The sequence below is a fragment of the Ovis canadensis genome, chromosome 13 (genome assembly GCF_042477335.2).
Source record: "Ovis canadensis isolate MfBH-ARS-UI-01 breed Bighorn chromosome 13, ARS-UI_OviCan_v2, whole genome shotgun sequence".
In the NCBI taxonomy this organism is placed as follows: Eukaryota; Metazoa; Chordata; class Mammalia; order Artiodactyla; family Bovidae; genus Ovis; species Ovis canadensis.
Window position 1 is genome coordinate 58,515,220 of NC_091257.1, and position 27,987 is coordinate 58,543,206.

Sequence of the window (27,987 nt, forward strand, 5' to 3'; positions counted from 1 at the left end):
AGCTGCTGCCCTTTACAGAGCAAGATGGCTCTGTTCAAGTCAGGGGAGAGGTGAGAGAACATACAAAAATGTCCTTCCACAGTTCTGAAACTTTCCTAGTTGTGCATTCACGTTGTTACTGTAGATGTTTTTTTGACTGTTTCCCAGAACTCCTACATTTTCCAACTGCTTTCTCTTTCCATACTTCCCTTTCCAAGGGAGACTTCACTCCTCTTAGCTCACTATTTTGCTGACATCACTCTATGTGATAAAATGAATTTTTCTTCACAACATCCCCTTGTACCAGTGCATCATGATTTCCCCTACTCTTCCCAAATTTGTTGCAATTTCAGTTGTTTGTAGGTTTTTATTTTATGAATAATATTTAGCATGATAACACACTGTGTAAAATATGTACTGGTTACATTATAAGAGTACTCTAAAAAGTTATGTAACTTAGTACAAGGTATAAATACCCGAGTCTGTTTGAACTTGCACATGGTATCAAAACATTGTTAATGATTAATACCAATAAACACTTTGCCAAACTGTCTGGCTTTGGTGTCCTTTTCAGAATTTCACCCTAGTCAGGTCTGTAAGGGCTTCTCAGGGGGCCTAGTGGTAAGAATTCCCCTGCCAATGTAAGTGACACAAGAGACTTGGGTTTGATCCCTGGATCAGGAAGATACTGTGGTGTAGGAAATGGCAGCCCACTCCAGTATTCTAGCCGGGAAATTCCATGAACTGTGGAGCTTGGCGGGATATAGTCCGTGGGGTTGTAAAAGAGTCAGACATGACTTACTGACTATACCTCTACCACTATAGGTGTATAAAACAAAATAATTTTGCTGCTGGAAAATTTAAAGGCCAAGTTTGGTTTGTTTCACATTTTGATTCTCTACTAAGAGATTACATTTTAGAAAATGCTTAATAATCAACACTTTTTAATTGTGTGACTATTATGTCTTTCTGTACTATGAAGTAGTTGATTCAACTGCTTTTTGATCAAAAGTGGGCTTCATAATTAAAAAAGTGAAATGACTGGTGTGTGGAGGTTTCTGTGTAAAGTTTAGTCAATAATTGTTTGGCACATTTCATTTTTATATAACGTAAGTTTTTCTTTCTGATAAAAAAAAATGTAACTGGCTTCAATTCTCTTCTTACTCTATGGGCACTGGTTTAATCCTTCTCCTCCTCCAATGTATCTGCTAACATTGGATAGTCAGCTGGGGTGTTAACCTCCTGTTATTTATAGCCTGTGAAGGCAGAAGAAAATATCAGTCTGCTTATTCAGATTAGAAACAAGCAATGTATCCTAGAGGCCAGAGAAACTAAAAAGGTAACAGAGGTGATTTGGGGTTCAGGTATAAATAGTAGTGGATGTAACTTGAGCAAAAGGGACTTGGGTTGTCAAGCATGGAGTTCCTGGATGACTCTGGGAGGGTGACGTGGTTCCACTAATCAGGCTAGAACCATGCCCTGTGAAAGGAGAGAGCACTCAGTCTTCACTCTGCATCAGGGTCTGAGGCTGTGCTCACCTGCTGATTACTCTGGGTTCCCCTCCAGTTTCCGTCTCTTTCCCAGCTTGGCAGAAGAGATGAGACTTGGCTGTCAAGATCACTGACTGTCAACTGCTTTGCTTTGAGGGCCTTTGCAATGGCCAGGTTTCTCTGTATGTTTTATTCCAGAACTCTTCCTCCTTCCAAAAAGACATGACCCAGAGAAGTATTTGAGGTGGAAGGTCCTAAGGATGAGGTGAATAGGAACTAATTGGAGAGAACTGTTTCTCTATGGTGGGGTACCTGGTAGGTGCCAGGCAAGACACTCCAACTGTGTTTTGCCTTGTACTTTGGTTGCTCCTTGGAAACTTCTTCTAATGCAAAATATAGTGTCATTTGAGAGGATAAGCTACCATCTTGCAGGCCAGGTTTTGTAATGAATCCCTTGGGTGTTGTAATATCTTTTTATTAAAGTGTAGTTTTCAGTGCTTGGACAAAAAAGGGTCTAGCGGACAAGTCTCTAGACCTGAAGCTAGAAAGTTTGCTGTCCATCTTGTCTTTAGAGAATGTAGTAGTGACAAGGTCTGATCCTGAAACTTTGCATCTCACTTTTTTCATTTGGAAAACAGAGGAAATATTCAGAGGCATTTTGGAAAGAGAAGACAGGACTTTTTAGTGCAAAGTAGGGTGCAGGGAGTAAAGTGTTCAGGTTAGTACTGAAGCTTACTGGTCCATTCCTCAGTACATTCCCCAAATGCCAGAATGTTTAAGAAAGACCAGGACTGAACCCAACAGAGGGCGGTTACACCAATTATCTAACTCCTTGTAATAGAAAAGATTCTACACATGTAAAAGAAATGGAATATTACTCAGCATTTAAACCGTTAGTCCTGCAATTTGAAACCACACAGGTGAACTGAGAGAACTTTAGCTAAGTGAAGTAAGCCAGAAATAAAAAGACAAATACTACATGATCTCTTTGTGAAAAGTGAAAGTGAAGTTGCTCAGTCGTGTCTGACTCACTGGGACCCCGTGGACTGTAGCTTACCAGGCTCCTCTGTCCATGGAATTTTCCAGGCAAGATATTTGAGTGGGTTGCTGTTTCCTCCTCCAGGAGATCTTCTCAACCCAGGGATCTAACCCAGGTCTCCCACAGTGTAGGTAGACGCTTTATCATCTGAAACACCAGGGGAGTCTCTTTGTAGGTGGAATCTAAAATAGTGGAACTTATAGAAACAGAGAGTAGAGAAATAAAGACCAGAAGCTGGAGATAAATCTGCGACAAATGGAAAAATATTGGTCAACAGTCTAGAACTTCAATGATAAGACAAATAAGTTGGTAACTTGATGGAGAACACTGTGACAATAGTTAAAAATAATGGGTGATACCCTGAGATTTTGTAGAGAGTAGATGTGAAGTCTTCTTACTAACTCCCCTAAAGTAAGGTAAGTGAGATGAGGGATCTGCTAAAGAACTTGATTTTGGTGATCATCAACAATGGATCCTTATATAAGAACATCCCTTTGTACACCTTGATAAAAAATAATGCAATAAATGAGATAAAAAACACTCTGGAGGGAACCAACAGTAGAATAATGGAGGCAGAAGACAGGATAAGTGAGGTAGAAGATAGAATGGTAGAAATACATGAAGCAGAGAGAGGAAAAAAAAAGAATTAAAAGAAATGAGGACAACATCAGAGACCTCTGGGACAATGTGAAATGCCCCAACATTCGAATCACAGGAGTCCCAGAAGAAGAAGACAAAAAGAAAGGCCATGAGAAAATATTCGAGGAGATAATAGTTGAAAACTTCCATAAAACGGGGAAGGAAATACTCACACAAGTCCAAGAAACCCAGAGAGTCCCAAACAGGATAAACCCAAGATGAAACACCCCAAGACACATATTAATCAAGTTAACAAAGATCAAACACAAAGAACAAATATTAAAGCAACAAGGGAAAAACAACAAATAACAAACAAGGGGATTCTCATAAGGATAACAGCTGATCTTTCATGAGAACCTCTTCAGGCCAGAAGGGAATGGCAGGACATACTTAAAGTGGTGAGAGAAAAACCTACAACCCAGGTTACTGTACCCAGCAAGGATCTCATTCAGATATGAAGGAGAATTCAAAAACTTTACAGACAAGGAAAGGCTGAGAGAATTCAGCACCACCAAACCAGCACTTCAACAAATGCCAAAGGATCTTCTCTAGACAGGAAACACAGAAAGTATATATAAACTCAAACCCAAAATAACAAAGTAAATGGCAACAAGACCATGCTTATCAAAAATTACTTTAAAAGTAAATGGGTTGAATGCCCCAACCAAAAGACAAAGACTGGCTGAATGGATACAAAAACAAGACCCCTATATATGCTGTCTACAAGACACCCACCTCAAAACAAGGGACGCATACAGACTGAAAGTTAAGGGCTGGAAAAAGATATTTCATGCAAATGGAGACCAAAAAAAAAAGGAGTAGTAGCAATACTCATATCAGATAAAATATACTTTAAATAAAGGCTATGAAAAGAGACAAAGAAGGACACTACATAATGATTAAAGGATCAATCCAAGAAGAAGATGTAACAATTATAAATAAATATATATGTACCCAACATAGGAGCACCACAATATGTAAGGCAAATGCAAACAAGTATGAAAGCAGAAATTAACAATAACACAATAACAGTGGGGGACTTTAATACCCCACTCACTCCTATGGATAGATCAACTAAACAGAAAATTAACAAGGAAACTCAAACTTTAAATGACACAATGGACCAGCTAGACCTAATTGATATCTATAGGACATTTCATCCCAAAACAAAGACTTTCACCTTTTTCTTAAGTGCACACGGAACCTTCTCCAGGATAAATCACATCCTGGGCCATAAATCTAGCCTTGGTAAATTAAAAAATATTGAAATTACTCCAAGCATCTTTTCTGACCACAATGCAGTAAGATTAGATCTCAATTACAGTGAAAAAAGCCTATTCAAAATTCCAACATATGGAGGCTAAACAACACTCTTCTGAATAACCAACAAATCATAGAAGAAATAAAAATATGCATAGAAATGAACGAAAATGATAACACAACAACCCCAAATCTATGGGACACTGTAAATCAGTGCTAAGGGAAATGTTCATAGCAATAAAGGCTTACCTCGAGAAACAAGAAAAAAGTCAAATAAATAACCTAACTCTACACTTAAAGCAACTAGAAAAGGAAGAAATGATGAACCCCAGGGTTAGTAGAAGGAAAGAAATCTTAAAAATTAGGGCAGAAATAAATGCAAAAGAAACAAAGAGACCATGGCAAAAATCAACAAAGCCAAAAATTGGTTCTTTGAGAAGATAAATAAAATTGACAAACCATTAGCCACACTCATCAAGACACAAAGGGAGAAGAATCAAATCAACAAAATTAGAAATTAAAATGGAGAAGTCAAAACAGATAATACAGAAATACAAAGGATGATAAGAGACTACTATCAGCAACTATACGCCAATAAAATGGACAATTTAGAAGAAATGGAAAAATTCTTAGAAAACCACAACTTTCCAAAACTGAACCAGGAAGAAATAGAAAATCTTAATAAACCCATCACAAGCATGGAAATTGAAACTGTAATCAGAAATCTTCCAGCAAACAAAAGCCCAAGAGCAGACGGCTTCACAGTTGAATTCTACCAAAAATTTAGAGAAGAGTTAACACCTATCCTACTCAAACTCTTCCAGAAAATTTCAGAGGAAGGTAAACTTCTAAACACATTCAATGAGGCCACCATCATCATAATACCAAAACCAGGCAAAGATGCCACACAAAAAAGAAAACTACAAGCCAATATCACTGATGAACATAGATGCAAAAGTCCTTAACAAAATTCTGGTAAACAGAATCCAACAACATATTAAAAAGATCATACTTCATGACCAAGTGGGCTTTATCCCAAAGATGCAAGGGTTCTTCAATATCTGCAAATCAATCAATGTAATACACCACATTAACAAATTGAAAGATAAAAACCGTATGATTTTCTCAATAGATGCAGAGAAAGTCTTTGACAAAATTCAACATCCATTTATGATAAAAACTCTCCAGAAAGCAGGAATAGAAGGAACATACCTCAACATAATAAAAGCTATATATGACAAGCCTACAGCAAACATTATCCTCAATGGTGAAATATTGAAAGCATTTCCCCTAATGTCAGGAACAAGACAAGGGTGCTCACTCTCATCACTACTATTCAACATAGTTTTGGAAGTTTTGGCCACAGCAATCAGAGCAGAAAAAGAAATAAAAGGAATCCAAATTGGAAAAGAAGAAGTAAAACTCTCACTGTTTGCAGATGACATGATCCTCTGCATAGAAAACCCTAAATACGGCACCAGAAAATTACTAGAGCTGATCAATGAATACAGTAAAGCTGCAGGATATAAAATCAACACACAGAAATCCCTTGCATTCCTATACACTAGCAATGAGAAAACAGAAAGGGAATTTAAGGAAACAATTGCATTCACCATTGAAACAAAAAGAATAAAATACTTAGGAATATATCTATCTAAAGAAACAAAAGACCTATATATAGAAAACTATAAAACACTGCTGAAAGAAGTCAAAGATGACACAAACAGATGGAAAAATGTACCATGTTCATGGATCAGAAGAATCAATATAGTGAACATGAGTGTACTACCCAAAGCAATCTGTAAATTCAATGCGACCCCTATCAAGCTACCAATGGTATTTTCAGAGAACTAGAATAATTTCACAATTTGTATGGAAATACAAAAAACCTCGAATAGCCAAAGCAATCTTGAGAAAGAAGAATGGAACTACAGGAATCAACCTGCCTGACTTCAGGCTCTACTACAAAGCTATAGTCATTAAGACAGTATGGTACTGGCACAAAGACAGAAATATAGATCAATGGAACAAAATTGAAGGCCCAGAGATAAATCCATGCACCTATGGACACCTTATCTTTGACAAAGGAGGCAAGAATATACAATGGAGTAAAGACAATCTCTTTAACAAGTGGTGCTGGGAAAACTGGTCAACCACTTGCAAAAGAATGAAACTAGAACACTTTCTAACATCATACACAAAAATAAACTCAAAATGGATTAAAGATCTAAATGTAAGGCCAGAAACTATAAAACTCCTAGAGGAAAACATAGGCAAAACACTCTCAGACATAAATCACAGCAGGATCCTCTATGACCCACCTCCCAGTGTAGTGAAAATAAAAGCAAAAATAAACAAATGGGACCTAATTAAACTTAATATCTTCTGTACAACAAAGGAAACAATAAGCAAGGTGAAAAGATAGCCTTCAGAATCCGAGAAAATAATAGCAACCGAAACAACTGACAAAGAATTAATCCCCCAAATATACAAGCAACTCCTGAAGCTCAATTCCAGAAGAATAAATGACCCAATCAAAAAATGGGCCAAAGAACTAAAGAGACATTTCTCCAAAGAAGACATACAGATGGCTAATAAACACATGAAAAGATGCTCAACATCACTCATTATCAGAGAAATGCAAATCAAAACCACAATGAGGTACCATCTCATGCCAGTCAGAATGGCTGCTATGCAAAAATCTACAAACAATAAACGCTGGAGAGAGTGTGGAGTAAAGGGAACCTTCTTACACTGTTGATGGGAATGCAAACTAGTACAGCTACTGTGGAGAACCCTGTGGAGATTCCTTAAAAAACTGGAAATAGAACTGCCATATGACCCAGCAATCCCACTGCTGGGCATACACACCGAGGAAACCAGAATTGAGACATGTGTACCCCAACGTTTGTCGCAGCACTGTTTATAATAGCCAGGACATGGAAGCAACCTAGATGCCCATCAGCAGACGAATGGATAAGAAAGCTGTGGTACATATACACAATGGAGTATTACTCAGCCATTAAAAAGAATACATTTGAATCAGTTCTAATGAGGTGGATGAAACTGGAGCCAATTATACAGAGTGAATTAAGCTAGAGAGAAAAACACCAATACAGTATACTAACGCATATATATGGAATTTAGAAAGATGGTAACGATGACCCTATATGCGAGACAGCAAAAGAGACACAGATGTATAGAACAGTCTTCTGGAGTCTGTGGGAGAACGTGAGGGTGGGATGATCTGGGAGAATAGCCTTGAAACATGTATATTATCATATATGAAACATATCACCAGTCCAGGCTTGATGCATGAGACAGGGTCCTCAGGGCTGGTGCACTGGGATGATCCAGAGGGATGGGATGGGGGCTCAGGATGGGGAATACATGTAGACCCATGGCTGATTCATATCAATGTATGGTAAAAACCACTACAATATTGTAAAGTAATTAGTCTCCAAATAAAATAAATAAAAAAAGAATACGCATCCACTTGCATGGATGGTTGAATTAAGATTTTTCTTAGTAGATTGAAGGGATGATTACACTAGAGTAGGATTTCCCACATAATCATTTGTGGTCATCTATTTACCGACTTTCTTTGAATCTGTTACATGCCTCCCAGACAAAGGAGTTAATAATCTAGAATCTCTGCCTGAAAAACTTGAAGAAGTAGAAATAGGTGAGTTCTGCACACAGTCCTGGTTATGACTCCTGAGTCTCTGGGGATTTCATGAACCAAGAGTTTGGTGAAGTCGTAGTGAGCATGACACTGCCTTACATTGAACATGATAACTTTATCTTGTCTTTCATCCTTTTAACTTGAGCAGATTTGGTGGTACTCCCTCTTGGTGAGCCTAAACCTTCTACCTTTATAGGGAATTGGGAGACATTGTCTACAGTCCTGCCCTACTTTACAGTGAGATTTGTAGATTGCAATTAGTCATTAAGAGTGTTTTGCTTAAAACTCAAATGGGGCATTCTATCAACCTAGAGGGGTAGGATTTGGAGGGAGATGGGGAGAAGGTTGAAAAGGGAGGAGATATATGTTTACCTATGGCTGATTCATGTTGAGGTTTGACAGAAAACAAAATTCTGTAAAACACTGATCCTTCAATTTAAAAAAAAGAATTAAAAAAAAAGGAAAGGTTTACTTTGCACTCTTGATTTCAAGTTACGGAAATCAACTCAAGCCATCTGATGCAAAAAAGCTTAGTGGACTATGTAGTTGCAAATCTCAGACACAGAGAGATTTGAGGATTTGCAGGACTCTTCAGAAATGTCTCCTTTTTCTATCCCTTATCATGACATTACTATATTTTTACTGAACATTTCCATTGATGGCAAATATGGTTTTGGAGGCCTTTTAGCCTAATGGTCATGAATATTTGAGAGTATGTCTGGATCTTCCACCTTCCATATCAGCCTAACAAGAGCCTTGCTGGTTCACATGCCTGCTCTAGGATATCTGATGCTTGAAGAGAAAAGGAAACCTGATTATCTAGCCCAGGAGTCATTTGCAATTTTTATTCTGGAAATTATGGCATGGAACTTACTGCCATTCTCAGACCAGAGACATTTCAAGAGAGGCAAGTACAGGAAACAGACATAATTCATAGAAGTCACGGAAGTCTCTTTAATAACATAGAAAAATTGTATTTTTTGTAACATGTAATAAGTGTAAGAGAATAGAATAAGCCTCCTTCCTATAGACATTGCTTACAACTCCAAACACAAATCACATTGCAAATACTAGTATGTAGAAAGTTATAAACCTACCTCATGAAGATTTAATTCCTGGTGCCTGGCAGCCTGGCTAATCGTGGAGAAATTATTTTGTCACATCTCTAATATGCCTGCTTCTGTTCCATCCAGGGGAGGAATTATTTCCAAAAGATGAAAATCAAAGATTGATATTTGATTCCTTGGATCTCTGTCACATGTGCAAGGTGAGTCCAGGGAGGAGAGAACCAGTGGAGAAGCCGGGAGAGGGAGAACCTCCTTCATCTCTTCCACCTGTGAGAATGGGCTGTGGACCATCAGACTCAGCAGTTCATGAATCTAAGGGCTGGGTTGCTGGGGCTGAGGGGAGGAAACCATTGCTGAAATGTTCACATAGAGGAATGAGATGGAGAATTTTGGACAATGAAGACAAGGCATTTCTTTCCTTGCATGTGATATGTCTTCTTCGTTTTTTTTTTTTTTTTTAAGGCGGAAATAGTAATTGTTCAACTGATGTGATGACTTTCTTTCCTTTTTCCTCTTGATACTCAATGCTAATTCTTGATGGTGCCCGTGTTTGTTGATTTTTTTCAGCATTTATTCTTGTTCTTGCCCATTCCAAGTGACTGCTCACCACCCCTCCCTCCCAGGCCCTGGAGAAGTGTAAGGACACAGGGCTGATCAAGTCCATTGGGGCGTCCAACTTCAGCCGCAGCAGCTGGAGAAGATTGTGAACAAGCTGAGGGTCAAGTACAAGCTGGTCTGCAACCAGGTAAGCAGCTCGACTCCTCTCCCTCCAGCTCTTCAGAACCTCCTTCTTACACTGAAGCCAGATATCTGTCTGTCCTTCCCTCCTGTTCATCTGACCTTTGTGGGACAGAGGACTCTAGAGAGCAGAGTCTCTGTCTGGGTGGTGTGAATAGAACCCAAAGTAGTATCTCTATGTAATCTGGATGGAAAAGGTGGGGAGGGCATCCTTCTGAATTTTGGGTAGAATCTAGAACTAGAGGTAGGAGGTGTTTCGCTGAGATTAAAGGATGACAAGATTGGATGGGAGAGTGCCCTGGAATGAACTGTGTATAGGCAGGAAGCCTTGAAAACATTGAATGGAAAGTAATAAAGTAACCAATCAGCTGAGATGAGTGGTAAGTGTTTGTGTGTGGTTCTGATGGCTGAATCCTTAGTCTTGGTGTCTTAGCCTTTGTGAGTCTCAACAGAGAGCACAGAACAGAATATGTGCTGGAGATGACTAAAGTCATCCAGGTTAGAGGGTAAAGTTAAAGGCTTGAGGTGATGCTAAGAGAAGATAAAACACTTAACCTGGGAATATCTACTCAAATATAGAGGACACTTTTTTATTACTCAACTTGGACTGGTTTTCCCATCCATGGTCTGTCATAAAGTTAACTGTATAAACACACTTTTCTCTACTTCTCTCTAGATGTTGATATTTCCATTTACATTTAATGTTGCAATCTTTCCTTTAGGCACTTAAAACTTTTAATCTGCCTCTGTCATGTTAATATTACCTTTTCAAATAATCTGACACTCTTCTCTGTTGACATTCTACAGGTGGAATGTCACCCTTATCTCAACCAGAGTAAACTGTTGGATTTCTGCAAGTCACATGATATTGTTCTTTTAGCCTGTGGTGTGCTGGGATCACAAGGAGTAAAAAATGGTATTGAATCCTATTGAAGACAAGTGGGGGTTTCCCTAAAATTCAATTTTTGATGAGATTTTTTAAAATATAAATTTATTTATTTTAATTGAAGGTTAATTACTTTACAATATTGTATTGGTTTTGCCATATATCAACATGAATCTGCCACAGGTATACACGTGTTCAGGACGGGGAACACGTGATAAGATATTTTAAAATACAGTACTCAGATAACTCTCCTAAGCAAAGGGGAGAGAGGGGATGGATGGAATATTTTCTTTTCTTATAACTTCCCATCACCCAGCCATTTTTTTGTACATTGTATCAGCTGTGATTCATGGGGTCGCAAAGAGTTGGACACGACTGAGTGACTGAACTGAACTGAACTGATTAGATCGTAAACTCATCATTAACAAATGTCTGCATTAAAATCTATATATAATCCCCTAGTTGGAACCAGAGACACAAGCTTATGTCATGATTTATGTAGTTATTAACTAATAAAACATTTCTAAAAATAGAAATTCCAAGCCTCAGTTACCTTATGTGTAAAATTGGGATAATAATATGCAATTGTGAGGTCTATTATGATAGAAAAAAACAAACTTGAACCACTTATATAAATATTTAAAGAAAAATAATGAGGGAATAAATGTCTCTGATTTTGAGACTACTTGCTTTTTATTAATACCTTAGGAAAGCGAGCAGAGAAGGCAATGGCACCCCACTCCAGTACTCTTGCTTGGAAAATCCCATGGACAGAGGAGCCTGGTAGGCCGCAGTCCATGGGGTCGCTAAGAGTTGAACACGACTGAGCGACTTCACTTTCACTTTTCAGTTTCATGAATTGGAGAAGGAAATGACAACCCACTCCAGTGTTCTTGCCTGGAGAATCCCAGGGATGAGGGAGCCTGGTGGGCTGCCATCTATGGGGTCGCACAGATTCGGACATGACTGAAGCAACTTACCAGCAGTAGCAGCAGGAAAGTGAAATTTAAAAAAATCCCTGGAATTTCCCTTCTGTTTCTCTGTTCATGCCCTTGATTATGGAAGAAAAACAACCTCTGAGAATTAAAGAAAAAACCGACAACTTTAGCAATCCTGGTCTCAGGTCAATAATGCATCCAAATACCTGCAGAGTTTTGTAAGCACAGGATGGGAGGTGACACAGTTGAGATGCTGATTCAGTTATTCTTCAACTAAGCCATGAAATCTGCATTTCTAACACAATCCCAGGTGATACTGATGATGCTGGTCCATGGACCACACTTTGAGAAGCACTACTTAATCTGTCTGGGAAAACTACTCACAGACTGAGTACTTAGTCTCAGCTCCTCTGGATTTCTGAATTTCCCTTTAAGGTGAATGTGAACCACCCCATTCTCTTGGAGGACCTGGTTCTTTGTGCCATTGCCAAAAAGCACAAGCGAACTCCAGCTTTGGTTATCCTTCTCTATCAGAAACAATGTGGGGTTGTGGTTCTGTCCAAGAGTTACAACAAGAAACAATTCAAAGAGAACATACATGTGATGAGTCAGGCTGTGGGTAGAGGGCTCCTAAGGAATATCCTTCAGAAGGGTCATTCTTTGTCTATTTCTCAAGACTTTCCTTGAGTTAAAATGATTTACCAGTTCTTCCCTGTGCATGAATGCCTTGTGTGTATTCCTGATGGTTTTCTCCTCCTGCTGTGGCAACAGGAGAGGTGGCCTGGCTGTGGAGGGTTCAGTTCAGTTCAGTTCAGTCACTCAGTCATGTATGACTCTGCGACTTCATGGACTGCAGCACACCAGACTTCCTTGTCCATCACCAACTCCCAGAGCTTGCTCAAACTCATGTCCATTGAGTCGGTGATGCCATCCAACCATCTTATCCTCTGTCTTCCCCTTTTCCTCCTGCCGTCAATCTTTCCCAGCATCAGGGTCTTTTCCAATGAGTCAGTTCTTTGCATCAGGTGGCCAAAGTATTGGAGCTTCACCTTCAGCATCTGTCCTTCCAATGAATATTCAGGACTTATTTCCTTTACAATTGACTGGTTTAATTTCCTTGCAGTCCAAGGGACTTTCAAGAGTCTTCTCCAACACCACAGTTCAAAAGCATCAGTTCTTTGGCACTCAGGTTTCTTTACAGTCCACCTCTCACATCCATAACATGCCTGCTGGAAAAACCACAGCTTTGACTAGATGGACCTTTGCTGGTAAAGTAATGCTTCTGCTTTTTAATATACTGTTTAGGTTTGTCATAGCTTTTCTTAGAAGGAGCAAGGGTCTTTTAATTTCATGGCTGAAGTCACGATCTTCAGTGTCCAAGATCTTGGAGTCCAAGAAGATAAATTTATACAGAAAATAGAGACTTTAGTTCCAGTGCTAGGTCTGAAATTTATCCTATCACTTTGTACAAATAATGTCTTCTTACCTTCATTCTCAATGGATGAAATTTCACTATGTGATTATTTTACGCCTTTTGGACTGTTTTAACAAAATGCCACAGATTTGGTGTCTTAGAAACAATGAAAATTTGTTTCTCACATTTCTGAAGCTGGAAGTCTGAGGTCAGGGAGCACTCTTGGACAGGTGAGGGCCCTCCTCCAGACTTCTTCTTGTATTTTAACATAGTTGAGGTGGGCAGCAGAGTTCTCCCAAGTTTCTTATATGACCATGATGTTGTTGAAATCTCATCAAAAAGGCTCCACCATCATGACCTAATCACCCCCCAAAGGCTCCATTTCTAACACCATCCACATGTGAATTTGGGGGCATGAAAATTATGGTAGCAATCTTTAATCTCCAAACAATAGTGATTTTATTTTGCATTTTCCTGAATACTAATAAGTTTTCATCTTCATATATTTAAACTTCTTGAGTTTCTGTCTTTGTGAAGTTCCTCTTCAAGACTTTGCCCACTTTTGCATGGTGTCTCTCATTTGTTTTCTGTGTAACAGAGCATTACTGTGCCCTTAAGCATAGGTGTACAGAAAACTCTCCAGTTTTAAGATTTAATGCAGAGATCAGTTATGTGTCTCTTGATTCTATGGTTTGAGATTCCACCTGCACTCAGCTCAACTGTTGTCCTCTTGGCTGTGCTCTCGTGCATTTGCTGTTCAGTTCAGTACAGCTTGGCAGTTCTGCTTTAGCAGGTGGATATGACTCTTGTCAGAGGAGACTGCATGCTTCTCCATGTAGTTTTTCATATATGTTTGGCTAGAATCTGGTCAACTAACTTGGTTTTCATCTCAGGACAACGCTGTAATTTCAAGCCAGGGAGTGGGAAAAAATCCATGTCATTGTCTCAGCTCAGAACTAAGTCACCACTTCTTTTGGCAAACTTAAATCTCCATTGCAAATTACAGGTCAGGCCATGTCAAGGGTTAGGTGCATGGTCCCCTGAAAAATTGTTTTTCTGTTTCCATTGAAATTTCATTGAAAAATATACCTGAAACTGACTTTCTAATATGATATAAAAATGATTGCCTATATGTTTATTTATTTAAATAGAAATCTAAGTGTCTATATATTTCATCGATTTTTATTATCAACTCTGTCATATAATAAGTGTCCATAAGTACATTTGTGGCCCTTCTCTTCCATTTAACTATTCAGTTTTCTGTTCTGTGTTTTTAAAAAGGAGAATCAGTGTTCTTCTTTAGAATGGTACATTTGTCTTTAAGGATGTCTTGACTGCTCTTGACCAGCTGTTCTTTTATTTAAAATTTAGTATTACTTTACTGATTTCCACAAAAGATTATGTGTTTAAGACTTTGGTTCATGTTGCACTGAAAGAAAGGCAATGCCAAAGAATGCTCAAACTACCACACAGTTGCACTCATCTCACATGCTGGTAAAGTAATGCTCAAAATTCTCTAAGCCAGGCTTCAGCAATACATGAACTGTGAACTTCCTGATGTTTAAGCTGGTTTTAGAAAAGGCAGAGGAACCAGAGATCAAATTGCCAACATCCGCTAGATCATGGAAAAAGCAAGAGAGTTCCAGAAAAACATCTATTTCTGGTTTATTGACTATGCCAAAGCCTTTGTGTGGATCACAATACACTGTGAAAAATTCTGAAAGAGATGGGAATACCAGACCATCTGCCCTGCCTCTTGAGAAATCTGTCTGCAGGTCAGGAAGCAACAGTTAGAACTGGACATGAAACAACAGACTGGTTCCAAATAGGAAAAGGAGTAAGTCTAGGCTGTATATTGTCACCCTGCTTATTTAACTTCTATGCAGAGTACATCATGAGAAACGCTGGACTGGAAGAAACACAAGCTGGAATCAAGATTGCTGGGAGAAATATCAATAACCTCAGATATGCAGATGACACCACCCTTATGCCAGAAAATGAAGAAGAACTAAAAAGCCTCTTGATGAAAGTGAAAGAGGAGAGTGAAAAAGTTGGCTTAAAGGTGAGCATTCAGAAAACGAAGATCATGGCATTTGGTCCCATCACTTCATGGGAAATAGATGGGGAAACAGTGGAAACAGTGTCAGACTTTATCTTTTGGGGCTCCAAAATCACTGCAAATGGTGACTGCAGCCATGAAATTAAAAGATGCTTACTCCTTGGAAGAAAAGTTATGACCAACCTAAATAGTATATTCAAAAGCAGAGACATTACCTTACCAACTAAGGTCCATCTAGTCAAGACTATGGTTTTTCCAGTAGTCATGTATGGATGTGAGAGTTGGACTGTGAAGAAGGCTGAGCACAGAAGAATTGATGAGTTTGAACTGTGGTATTGGAGAAGACTCTTGAGAGTCCTTTGGACTGCTAGGAGATACAACCAGTCCATTCTGAAGGAGATCAACCCTGGGATTTCTTTGGAAGGAATGATGCTAAAGCTGAAGCTCCAGTACTTTGGCCACCTGATGCAAAGAGTTGACTCATTGGAAAAGACTCTGATGCTGGGAGGGATTGGGGGCAGGAGGAGAAGGGGACGACAGAGGATGAGATGGCTGGATGGCATCACTGACTCGATAGACGTGAGCCTGAGTGAACTCTGGGAGTTGGTGATGGACAGGGAGGCCTGGCGTGCTGCGATTCATGGGGTCGCAAAGAGTTGGACACGATGGAGCGATTGAACTGAACTGAACTGCACTGAATCACTAGATCACTCTGGAAAATGTATTTTTTTAGAAAGTTAAGCTTTTTTTTTCATGACTGTGATGTGAATTTTTAATAATTTGTGTTCTTTAATATTTAAAACACTTTTCATTCATAACTGTTTACACTAAAGTGTTAGTTGCTTTAGTTGTGTTCAACTCTTTGCAACCCCATGGACTATAGCCCGCCCGGCTCCTCTGTCCATGCGATTCTCTAAGCAAGAATGCTGGAGTGGGTTGCCATTTTCTTCTCCAGGACATTTTCCCAACACAGGGGTCTTCTCCACTAAGGCATTGACATATAGGTTTTGTTAGATTTATTATATTAGATAATGAGCAAGTTTCATATCAGATTCTTGAATAGGCTTTCACAGGGAGCCTCCTTCCCACACTGCTTCAGCAGAATGCTGCCACCCTTAGGGAGTGTTGGGGAAAGGCAATCAGTCTAATGTCAGCTCAGGTTCAGTATCAAGTCAGGAGTGTCTAAAGCAGTGTGTTTGAAAAAAGCAAATTTTAGTTTGTGTTCTGTCACAAGTGATTCACTCAGGAAGATAAGGGACTGATGCACAATGTTTGTGAGGTGGACAGAGTAGGAGAAGGTGTGGAAAGGAGAGGTGAGAATTCATCAGAGGATCCTAGGTTGTTCTCCTGGAAGCTGAGGACAGACGCATCTTCCCTGTCCCCTCATCTTGTCTCCATCCAGCTGGAAAGTCCTCCAGTGCCCAGGAGGAGGCTGGCTCCTTCCGGGAGAGGTTAAAATGATCTTTCCCTCCAGGTGTTTGAGTTTGAACTGACTCCGGATGACATGAAAGCAATTGATGGCCTCAACAGAAATATAAGATATTATGAATTTCTAATGTGAGTGGCTGTTTCACACACAGAGTTTTTTTTGTTGTTGTTTTTTGGTAGCGGACAGGTGAGCAGGAGAACTAAGCTTTTTAAAAGCTTCAGTCAGTCCTTAAGTCAGTCCTCTTTTCAAGACTGAAAAGAAAGACAGTCTAGCATAGAAGTCTTCCAGCACAGGAGTCAACCAGGTACTTCTTGCAGACCTCAAACCAGAAGCTCCCTCCAGGGCCCCATCCTTGATCAGCAGAAATGAGATTGGGGCCCAGGACAGCCCATCAGTAAAATTCCCACTGTAGACATTGTGGTGAATAAATTCACTACTTTGCGCCCCTAATCCCTGTGCTTGGTGTACCTCCTCTCACAGCCCAGGGAGCCAGGAAACACAAAGGGCACAGTCTCCACAGTCCACTGTTCTTTCAGGGATCAGTGAACATGTTTAATGTTTAATTATTTTCACATCAGGGGAAAATGATTATATTAATTATAAAACTATGTTATAATGAAGCCAGATTTCATGAATGAATCCATCTCTTTGTCTTCCAGTGGTGTCAGTCACCCTGAGTATCCATTCTCTGAATAATATTGACTCTCAGCTCTCACTGTAGTTCTTTGATAACTTCTTCGTTCTAGAGTGGTTAAGAAAATTTTTGTGCCTGAAGGAGAAGTTTAAATAAAGTGTCTGAACTTTCTAAAACCATGCTTTTCCTTTTAAAAATACACTTTTTATGAAACAGCATAGACTTCAAAGTAAGAATACTCTTTTTCCTGATGGTTAAAATAATACAGATATATGACAGAATATTTAGATAGAAAAGGGACAGGACAGGGAATGATGATCAGCTGTGTTTACCCACTCAAAAATACTTCCTTTGGTGCATTTACATTGTGATTTTACTTGACAAATGTGTGTGTTTGTTTATTAACAAAGACATATAAACTTCAGTCTACAGGTTGTATACTTCTTTTGAAACATAGCCTAAGTATCTTGGTAAGCTAAAAATATGATTTTAAAAATCCAGCATTATATTTTGCTTCCTGTATAGCAAGCAGCACACCTTAGTCATATATGTAATTTCTTATTTATCTGCCTGTGCTCAGCATTTTGATGAATGCTTACACATTTTGAGTTTATTCAGTGGTCATTCAGCAAAACTTTACTGAATATTCTTTAGAAAGACATTGTTGTATCAACAAATGTCAATAACTGAAATGAGAAATGTCTTGATTAATTAGTCTCATGGAGAATGAGACTGAATGAAATCAGGAGAATTTAACTGTTAGAAATGGGTAAGTGTCTGTTGAGATAATTCTGCACAATCTCTCTCATTTCTGTACTTCTGTTAGGCAGAGACACAAACTACCGTTCACCCCATGCAAATTTTCATTTGTATCAAACAGCCTTGAAAATAGAGACAGTGGTTCCCTGCATTTCTCTGGAACAGAAAACACTTATTCCAGGAAGGAAGGGTGTTCATGGAACATTTAAGGGCCAGCAAGTCTGCTGATGTGGGTGGAGTTTAGTGAGGTGGGGAGACAGGAGCTGAAGACAAGTCAGAGAGCCAGTGGGGCAGGGGGTCCTTGTCACCTAGGCTTTTAAAGGACTTTACTGTGAGGGAAATGGAGAAGTATAGTTCCAGAACACTGTTCCTCAGGCCTCTCTCTGATAGCTGATGACCACCTTGGCCCATCCAGACATCCTGCTGGTCTGAGCTGGATCCATACGCCCCATTGCTCACTCTGCCCAGCATGGGTGGCCCTTGCCCCAGGGAGAGTGAACTGGATCCAAAGGTGCTGAGGGGGCATTTGTGGGCTTGGGGGCACACAGGCTGCCCAGTAAACTGGCCGAGTCCTGGGCAGCATCTGGCCACCCTTTCAGCCTGTTCCAGGAGCAGGAGTGGGTTCATGTCTCAGGAGAGGAGTCAGGTTCCTGGGCTTCCTGTGGGTCCACCTGGGTTCATAGCAGCTGCGGGGTTGCGACCTCCCAGAGTCATCCCAGGGCTGCAGTGCTCAGTGTGTGGTGTGTAAGGGTCTCTCCAGGGAGAATCTCTGAGCCCCTGTCACCCAACTTGTCTGGGGCCCTCCCGGGGTTCAGTCCTGATCTGCCGGCTTCTCTTCCCTTCCCACCCAGCTCTATGGGGACAGTTCTTTACAGCCCTAGTGTGGACAAGGCTTCCTGCTGTTGTCGTGTGTTATTAGGAGATGTGATCCTGATGTGTTCCTGAGGGAGCTGAGCTCAGTGTCCTCTTGCCCACCTGGAGCTCCTCCCAGCACAGTTGTGACACTCACTGTTTGCTAAGTGTGGCTCCTGTGATTGTTCAGGAAGAGTTGGTGCTGATTTCTTTTCTTCCTTTCATGGATCAGGCTTCCCAGGTAGGGCAGTGGTAAAGAACCTGCCTGACAGTACAGGAGATACAGGTTGGATCTCAGATCCAGGAAGATTCACTGGAAAAGGAAATGGCAGCCCACTCCAGTATTCTTGCCTGGAGAATCCCATGGACAGAGAAACCTGTCAGGCTACCATTCATGCTGTCGCAAAAGAGGGGTTTTGACTTAGCCAACTAAACAGTAACAACAACAGTTTCATGGCTCATGTCATTCCCTCTTTCTTTTTCCACTCTGTCTTTTTTTTTTTTTAGCTTTCGTGTTTCACTTTTCTTTATTGTACACTTTTTCTCTCTCTTCCTCTGTACGTTCATGACTGGGTACTTGGACAACCACAACACACCCACTGTTTGCAGATTTGTACCACATCCTGATTGTCTTTCACTAGGTGGCATGGCATGTGCCTGGTCCAGGATCAGCCCAACAGGAAACTAAGAGCAGTTCAGTTCAGTTCAGTTGCTCAGTTGTGTCCAACTCTTTGTGAGCCCATGGACTGCAGCATGCCAGGCCTGCCTGTCCATCACCAACTCCTGGAGCTTGCTCAAACTCATGTCCATTGAGTCACTGATGCCATCCAATCATCTCATCTTCTGTCATCACCTCCTCCTCCCACCTTCAATCTTTCCCAGCATCAGGGTCTTTTCCAATGAGTCTGTTCTTTGCATCAGGTGGCCAAAGGATTGGAGTTTCAGCTTCAGTATCAGTCCTTCCAACGAATAGTCAGGACTGATTTCCTTTAGGATGGACTGGTTTGATCTCTTTGCAGTTCAAGAAACTCAAGAGTCTTTTCCAACACCACAGTTCAAAAGCATCAATTCTTCTGTGCTCAGCTTTCTTTACAGTCCAACTCTCATATCCATACACGACTACTGGAAAAACCATAGCCTTGACTAGATGGACAAAGCAATGTCTCTGCTTTTTAATATGCTGTCTAGGTTGGTCATAACTTTCCTTCCAAGGAGTAAGTATTTTTAAATTTCATTGCTGCCATCTCTACCTGCAGTGATTTTGGAGCTCCAAAAAATAAAGCCTGCCACTGTTTCCACTGTTTCCCCATCTATCAGCCATGAAATGATGAGACTGGATGCCAAGATCTCAATTTTCTGAATGTTGAGCTTTAAGCCAACTTTTCCACTCTCCTCTTTCACTTTCATCAGGAGGTTCTTTAGTTCTTCTTTACTTTCTGCCATAAGGGTGGTGTCATCTGCAACTGAGTTCACTTCTGAGTCAACAATGTAGCTGACCCATGGATGACTCTGGTTCTGGGGAATTTACGACTGTTTTTGAATGCTTTACTATCCCCCAAATCCACACCTGTTATACTCAGTGTTCAACATGGTCTAGTCTTGTGTCTCCACCGTTACTCCCTTGTCCCTGTCCCCACATATATAAATCCCTCTGCAGCTGTAAGGAGCCACCCCACCTGCTCTTCAGTTTAAGTTCAGAGTTAAGTGAAATGGACACCAGTCTTCAGTCAGCCCCCAAGTAGGTGGGAACTTTGCACGTAAGGATTTCTGTCATCAGTTTGTTTTGAGGGAGGCAACTGGGTGCTGAGCTGCTGCCCTTTACAGATCAAGACACCACTATACAAGTCAGAGGAGAGGTGAATGTGATTAACACACAGAAATGTCCTTCTACAGTTCTGGATCTTTCCTAGTTGCATGTTCACTTTGTAGCTGTAGATCTTTGACTGTTTCCCAGAATGCCTATGACATTTTCAGTTGCTTCCTGTTTCCATACTTCCTTCTCCAGGGGAGACTTCACTCCTCCTAGCTCACTATTTTGCTAACATCACTCTATGTGTTAAACTATATTTTCCTTCACAACATCCCCTTGTACTAGTGCATCATGATTTCCCTTGCTCTTCTCAATTTTGTTGCAGTTTCAGTTGTTTATAGGTTTTCCTTTTATGAATAATGTTGAGCAGGATAGTAAATTATGTAAATATTTGTCAGCTACATTATGAGTGTTTTTTAAAAATTATGCAACAAAGTCCATGGTATAAACACTCAGAGTCTGTTTGCACACTGCACATGGTAACCAATAATTATTAATATTTAGTCTCCTATAAACATCTTGCCAAATGTCTGGTTTTGGAATCCTTTTCAGGATTTTACCCTTGTCAGATCTGTAAGGGTTTCTCAGGTGGCTCAGTGTTAAAGAATCTGATTGTTAATGCAGGAGTTGTAAGAGACGTGAGTTAGATTCCCTGCGTCAGGAATTTCCCATGATATAGTAAATGGCAACCCACTCCAGTATTCTTGCTGGGAAATTCCATGAACAGAGTAGCCTGCCTAGCCTGCCAAGCTACAGTCCATGGGGTTATAAGAGTCAGACAGGACTTAGCAACTAAAACTTCCACCAGTACAGGTCTGTAAAGCAAAATAATTTTGCTGGTGGGAAATGTAAAAAGGCAGTTTGTTTTCATTTGATATTTTTATTCTTTATTAAGGGATTACATTTTGAAAAAATGCTTATTAAACATTCTTTCAAATTGTGTGACTTGTGTGTTTGTATGTACTACAGATGGTTATTTCAAATGATGTCTGATCAAGAGTGGGCTTCTTAATTAGAAAAATGAAATGACAGGCATTGGAGGTTTCTGTGTAACCTATGGTCAATAATTGTTCTGCACATCTCATCATTATATAACTTGAGATATTCTGATAAGAAAAAGCAAACAAGCTAAGTGGTTAAATACTCCTCTTACCCTGTGGGACTCATTTAATCCTTCTCCTCCTACAGCGTGTGTGCTAACATTGGACAGTCAGCTGGGGCGTTAACTTCCTGTTATTTATAATCTCTGAAAGCAAAAGAAAAATATCAGTCTGCTTACTCAGTGGAGCAACAAACAATGGATCCCAAAGGCCAGCGAGTGAAGCTTAATGATGGCCACTTCATTCCCGTCCTGGGATTTGGAACCTTTGCACCTCCAGAGGTAACATTAGTGGCTGCAGGTTGAGATATAAATAGCAAGTGAATGTAACATGAGAGGAAGGGACTTGGGTTGTTAAGCACTGAACTCCTGTGTGACTCTGGGAGGATCACGAGGTTCCACTAACCAGGCTAGAACCATGCCCTGTGAAAGGGGAGAGAGCATCCAGTCTTCACTCTGCATCAGGATCTGAGGCTGTGCTCACCTGCAGATTACTCTGGGTTCCCCTCCAGTTTCCACCTCTTTCCCAGATTTGCTTTGAGGGGGATTGCAATGGTGGGGTTTCTCTGTGTATTTAATTAGTTCAAAAATTTGCTCCTTCTGAAAAGACACAACCCAGAGAAATATTTGAGTTAAAGTTCTCAAAGATGAGGTGACTGAAAACTAATGGGAGACAATTTCTTTTCTACTCTGGAGTGCCTGCTTGGTGCTAAGAAAGACACTCCAGCTGTGTTTTGCCTGTACTTCTGTTTCTGCTTGGAAGCTTCTTCTAATGGAAAATATACTGTCATTTGAGAGGATAAGCTACAGTCTTACAGGAAAGGTTTTGTAATGTTTCCTTGGGTGTTGTAATATGTTTTTATTAAAGTATAATTTTCAGTGCTTGGTCATAAGAGGAGTGTTGGTGATCATCAACAATGGATCTTTTATGAGAATATAGCTTTGTACAGCTTTAATAGATACAGTTTTTATTTAGTGTATTCTGCGTGGCTTCACTGGTAAACAAAGGTCTCAATAGCTTTCACCTGCTTTCTTGATGCTTTTACCAGACAACTTACACCTTTATTGATTTTGCTTCAAACATCTCACAGTATAAATCATATGCATGACTACAACCTTATACTGAGTCTTATGATTTCTTCCAGCAAATTTCTGAAACTTGAAGTGGTCTTGCTGATGCCAGCAATCAACCACAGATTGCCTTGTATTAAATGTTTCTGCGTGTCCATTTAGTTACTTACTAGGAATGAAGCAGACGACAGATGATGAGATGGTTGGACGACATCACTGACCCAATGGATATGAGTTTGAGCAAACTCCAGGAGATAGTGAAAGACAGGGAAGTCTGACGTAGTCTCTGAGGTCTCAAAGAGTTGGTCACGACTTGGTGACTGATCAACAACAATGTTCAGGGAAACTGTCATGGCTACATCACCACACATACAGAACTAACCAAAGGCACACAAAAAAGTGGGTTCTTGGGAAGATCAGCCTGGGCCTTAGCAATCTCTTAATCATGTGGATATTTAACTTGTATTTTTGTTGCTTATGTAGGTTCCTAAGAGTGAAGCTCTGGAAGTCACCAAATTTGCTATAGAGGTTGGGTTCCGCCATATTGACAGTGCTCATTTGTACCAAAATGAAGAGCAGGTTGGCCAGGCCATTCAAAGCAAGATTGCCGATGGCACTGTGAAGAGAGAAGATGTATTCTACACTTCAAAGGTGCTGTGTGTTTTCTGTGTGCACATGTGCGTAAGTGATTGTGTGCAGGTGACAATTAGGTAATAGGATCAGTAGTTATTTGGTCAATGGTACTTATTTCTACAACTTTTTTCACATATATTTATATATTAAATCTAATATCTTTCTCCACCAAACCATACTCTCCCACCAAAGGAAGAATGTGATTATACCCTTCTCATCATCAGTGTGTTCAAATTTTAATTTTAAATTAGTCACTTGCTTCTCTGAGCCTATACCAGAGCAATGTGATTTAGTATGGGCGAATGAATCAGAGAGAACAGTTGTCAGATTATAGCTTTCCTTATCACCTGGTAGACTTTCTAGAATTTCTTCTCATTCTGAATCAGTTCTTAGATCTGTCAGTATGAGAGCATTAGGACAGGCACTTTGTGTATCACACAAGACCTAGCCAAAGTGTCTTGACTTATCTTCTGCCCATGTTAATATGTTCAAGGTCTTTTCCCTACAGTTACGTAAACAGCAAGATATTAATTAATTCTGAGAGATCTGATTGTTTGATCCAGTTAGAGCAAGTTTGTGAGCAGGTTTCACATTCTATCAAACATAATCAGATGATGAACATGGTAATTTTTCAATAATTCTTTTTATCTCTTCCTTCATTTCACTCCATTGTGAGTGATGTAACTATGTCTGATTCAACTGATGATAATTTAAGCAAATAATAAAGCTTACATGGGTAAGTTAGATCAAAAAGGACCTCAAAAGGAAAATGAGCATCTTTCTTGAGGTCATTTGTTTTAATCAATAAAAATGTCTAAAGTGTTAGACATAGTCCATTAGTTGTGTCCATCTCTTTGTGACCCCATGGGCTACAGCCTGCCAGTTTCCTCTGTCCATGGAATTGTACAGAGAAGAATACTGGAGTGGGTCTCCTTCTATAGGGGATCTTCTCCAGGTAAGAATACTGGAGTGGGTTGCCATTCCCTTCTCCAGGGCATCTTCCAAACCCAGGGATCAAATCTGGTCTCCTGCATTGCAGGCAGGTTCTTTACTGTCTCAGCTACCAGAGAAGCCCCCAAATGTCTAAATATTAGATGAAAGAAGAAAAAAAATTACCTGAAGTATTGGAATTCCCTGGGGGTCCAATGGTTGGGACTCAGTGTATTATTGCCATGAGCCTGGGTTTCATCCCTAACCAGGGAACTAAGATCTCTTCAGCCTCACATTTAGGGCCCCCCTATTCCCCCCACCAAATTACCTAAAGAATTAATTTAACACAGCTTCTATTGTTTAACCTCTGCAGCTTTGGTCCACTTCTCTTCGTCCAGAATTGGTCAGACCAGCCTTGGAAAAGTCACTGAATAATCTTCAACTGGACTATGTCGATCTCTATATTATTCATTTTCCAGTGGCTCTGAAGGTTGGCAATCTATTTTTAAAATCAGTCGCATATATATTTTTTCTTGCCTCAGAATGATTATAAACTTGCATGGATGGTTGACAAGATTTTTCTTAGTAGGTTGTAGGGAAGCCCTCACTACAGCAGAATCCTCTCAAATAATCATTTGTGATAATCTTTTTACTGAGTTTCTTTGAATACGTTACCTGCTTCCCAGAGAAAGGAGTTAAATAATCTGACTCAAAAACTTGTGAAAATAAAAATAGGCAAGTTCAACATAGTCAAGATTATGACTCCTGAGTCTCTGGGGATTTCATGAACCCAGAGTTTGGTGCAGCCATGGTAAGCATGACACTGTCTTACATTGAACATGATGAGTTTATCTTTTCTTTCAAGTTGAGCAGATTTGGTGGTCTTTCTGTGTAGGTCTAAACCTCCCAGCCTTTATAGAGAATTGGGAAGCCTTGCCTACACTAATGTCTATTTTCATGATGTTTGTAGACTGCACTCAACCACTAAGAACTGTATCATGTAGAACTCTTGATTTTAAGTTACAGAAATCTACTCAAGCCACCTGATGCAAAATAGCTTGGAGGGCTATAAAGATGGCAGGTCCCAACCATGGAGATCTAAGGATTTGCAGTACTCTTCAGAAATGTCTTAAAAACAAAAACAAAAAACAAAAAACCTTTATCAAGGCAATCCTCTAGGTTTGCTTTACTTTTACTGAACATTTTCCATTGGTGGCAAATATGGCCTTGGGACAGCTCAAAGCTCATGGTCATGAACATTTGAAAGCATGTCTGGATCATCCACATTCCATATCAACTTAAGGAGAGCATTGCTAGTTCATATGCCTGCCCTAGGGTATCAGATGCTCAGAGGGAAAAGGAAGTCTGAATATTTAGCCCAGGTCAAGGTTGCAATTTTTATTCTGGAAATAAAGCCATGTAGCTTACTTCCATTCCCAGCTCAAAAGAGGCATTTCAAAAGAGGCAATTATAGGAAACAAACAAAATTCACATAAGCCAATATGAGTCCCATTAGGATCTAGAAAAATTATATTTATTACAACAGATAGTATGTGTAAGAGATTAGAATAAGCCTCCCTTTAAAGACATTGCTTAAAACTCCATATGCAATCACTGCAAATATTAGTATCTAGAAATTTATAAACCTACCTCATGAAGGTTTAATCCCTGGTGCCTGGCAAGCTGGCTAAATGTGGAGAAATTAATTTGTGACATCTCTAAAATGACTGCTTCCATTTCAGCCAGGAGAGGCACTTTTCCCAAAAGATGAAAATGGAAAACCAATATTTGACTCAGTGGATCTCTGTCGCACATGGGAGGTGAGTCTAGGGAGGAGAGAACCAAAGGAGGAACCAGGAGAGGGGGAACCTCCTTCCTTTCTCCCACCTGTGAGAATGGGCTGTGGACCATCAGATTCAGCAGTTCATGAATTTAAGGGCTGTGATGTTAGGGTTGTGGGGGAGGAAACCATTGCTGAAATGTTCACAGAAAGGAATAGAGGAGGAGAATTTTGGCCAGTAAGACAGGCATCTATTTCCTTCCACATGATATGTCTTCTCTGAGGTTTTTCTTAGGAGATGGTAATTTTTCTTGTGTCATGACCTTCTTCCCCTTTTTCCTTCCTTATAATCAATGCTAATTCTGGACAGGAGACATTTTTTACAGATTGTTTTTCAGCTTTTTTTACAGATTGTTTTTCAGCTTTTTTATTCTTGTTCTATTGACCATTCCAAGTGATTGTTCATGACTGTTCACCACCCCTCCCTCCCAGGCCCTGGAGAAGTGTAAGGATGCGGGGCTGACCAAGTCCATCGGAGTGTCCAACTTCAACCACAAGCAGCTGGAGAAGATCCTGAACAAGCCAGGGCTCAAGTATAAGCCCGTCTGCAACCAGGTGAGCAGTTTGGCTCCTCTCCCTCCTGCTCTTCAGAACCTCCTTCTTGCACTGGAGCCTGATGTGTCTGTCCTCCACTCCTTTGTGGACAGAAGATTCTAGAGAATAGGACTCACAGTGGTATCTGTGTCTGCTAATGTCTGGGTACAAAATGTGGGAGACCTTTCTGTTAAATTGTGGTAGGGACTGAGGGAAGGTAGTGGAGGTGAAAGGGGTTAGACTAGACAGGCAGAACTAAAGGAAGAAGGTGTTTCCCTGAGCTGAAAGCATGACCAGAAGTTGATGTGAAAGTGCTCAGAGGGAACTGTGTACAGGAAGAAAGACAATGAACATATGAGTTTCCCAAGTGGAGCATCAGTAAAGACTCTGTCTGCACTGAAGGAGAAGCAGGCTCCATCCCTGGGTCAGGAAGATCCCCTGGATGAGGAAAAGGCAACTCACTCCAGTATTCTTGCCTGGGAAATACCATGGACAGAGGAGCCTGGTGGACTACAGTTCATGGGGGTTGCAAGAGTTGGACAGCTAAACAACTAAACCACCACCACCAAAGAAAAGTCATATAAGATGGGTTTCAGAGTTTGTATGGGGTTTGAATGACTGAATCCTTAGTCTTGATGTCTTGGCATTTATGAGCACAGTAGAGAAAGAGGCAGCACAGTACACAAAAATGTACTGGAGATGATGAAAATCATCCAGGTAAGAGGGTGAAGGTAAAGGATCATGGTGATGCTAACACTAGATGAAATATTTACTCAAATGTAGAGCCCACCTTGTGATTTTCTCCATCTTGGATTAGTTCTCCCACCTATGTCTATGATAAAATTAACTATATAAACACACTTTTCTCTATTTTTCTCTTGATATTGATACTTCCAGTTTACATTTAAGTTGCAGTTTTTCCTTTAGCACCTCTTAAACTTTTAATCTTCCTCTTTCCTGTTAATATTGCCTTTTCATATAATCTGACACTCTTCTTTGTTGGCATTCTACAGGTGGAATGTCACCCTTATCTCAATCAGAGCAAACTGTTGGATTTCTGCAAGTCACATGATATTGTTCTTGTTGCCTATGGTGCTCTGGGATCCCAAAGAATAAAAGAATGGTATTGAATCCTATTGAAGACAAGTGGGAGTTTCCCTAAAATTCAATTTTTGATGAAATAGTTTAAATCATACAGTACT

The 27,987-nt window shown here is 40.1% G+C and overlaps 1 protein-coding gene and 1 pseudogene across 2 annotated transcripts in view; both read left to right on the top strand.

Annotated features, from left to right (window-relative positions):
* Window positions 1–8,806: 8,806 nt before the first annotated feature.
* On the top strand, window positions 8,807–16,755 carry LOC138416857 (prostaglandin F synthase 1-like; annotated as a pseudogene).
* Window positions 16,756–21,767: 5,012 nt separating this feature from the next.
* Window positions 21,768–27,987, top strand: part of LOC138417523 (dihydrodiol dehydrogenase 3) — a 32,477-nt gene continuing 26,257 nt past the window's right edge. Inside the window, exons 1-6 of one of the 2 annotated variants that reach the window (XM_069547890.1) lie at window positions 21,768–22,059; window positions 23,332–23,499; window positions 24,785–24,901; window positions 26,154–26,231; window positions 26,684–26,806; window positions 27,799–27,908. In XM_069547890.1, coding sequence (XP_069403991.1) covers window positions 21,976–22,059; window positions 23,332–23,499; window positions 24,785–24,901; window positions 26,154–26,231; window positions 26,684–26,806; window positions 27,799–27,908 — 680 coding nt within the window. In that variant the 5' untranslated portion in view covers window positions 21,768–21,975. The remainder of the gene's footprint in view (window positions 22,060–23,331; window positions 23,500–24,784; window positions 24,902–26,153; window positions 26,232–26,683; window positions 26,807–27,798; window positions 27,909–27,987) is intronic. The other variant, XM_069547891.1, reaches the window with a different exon arrangement.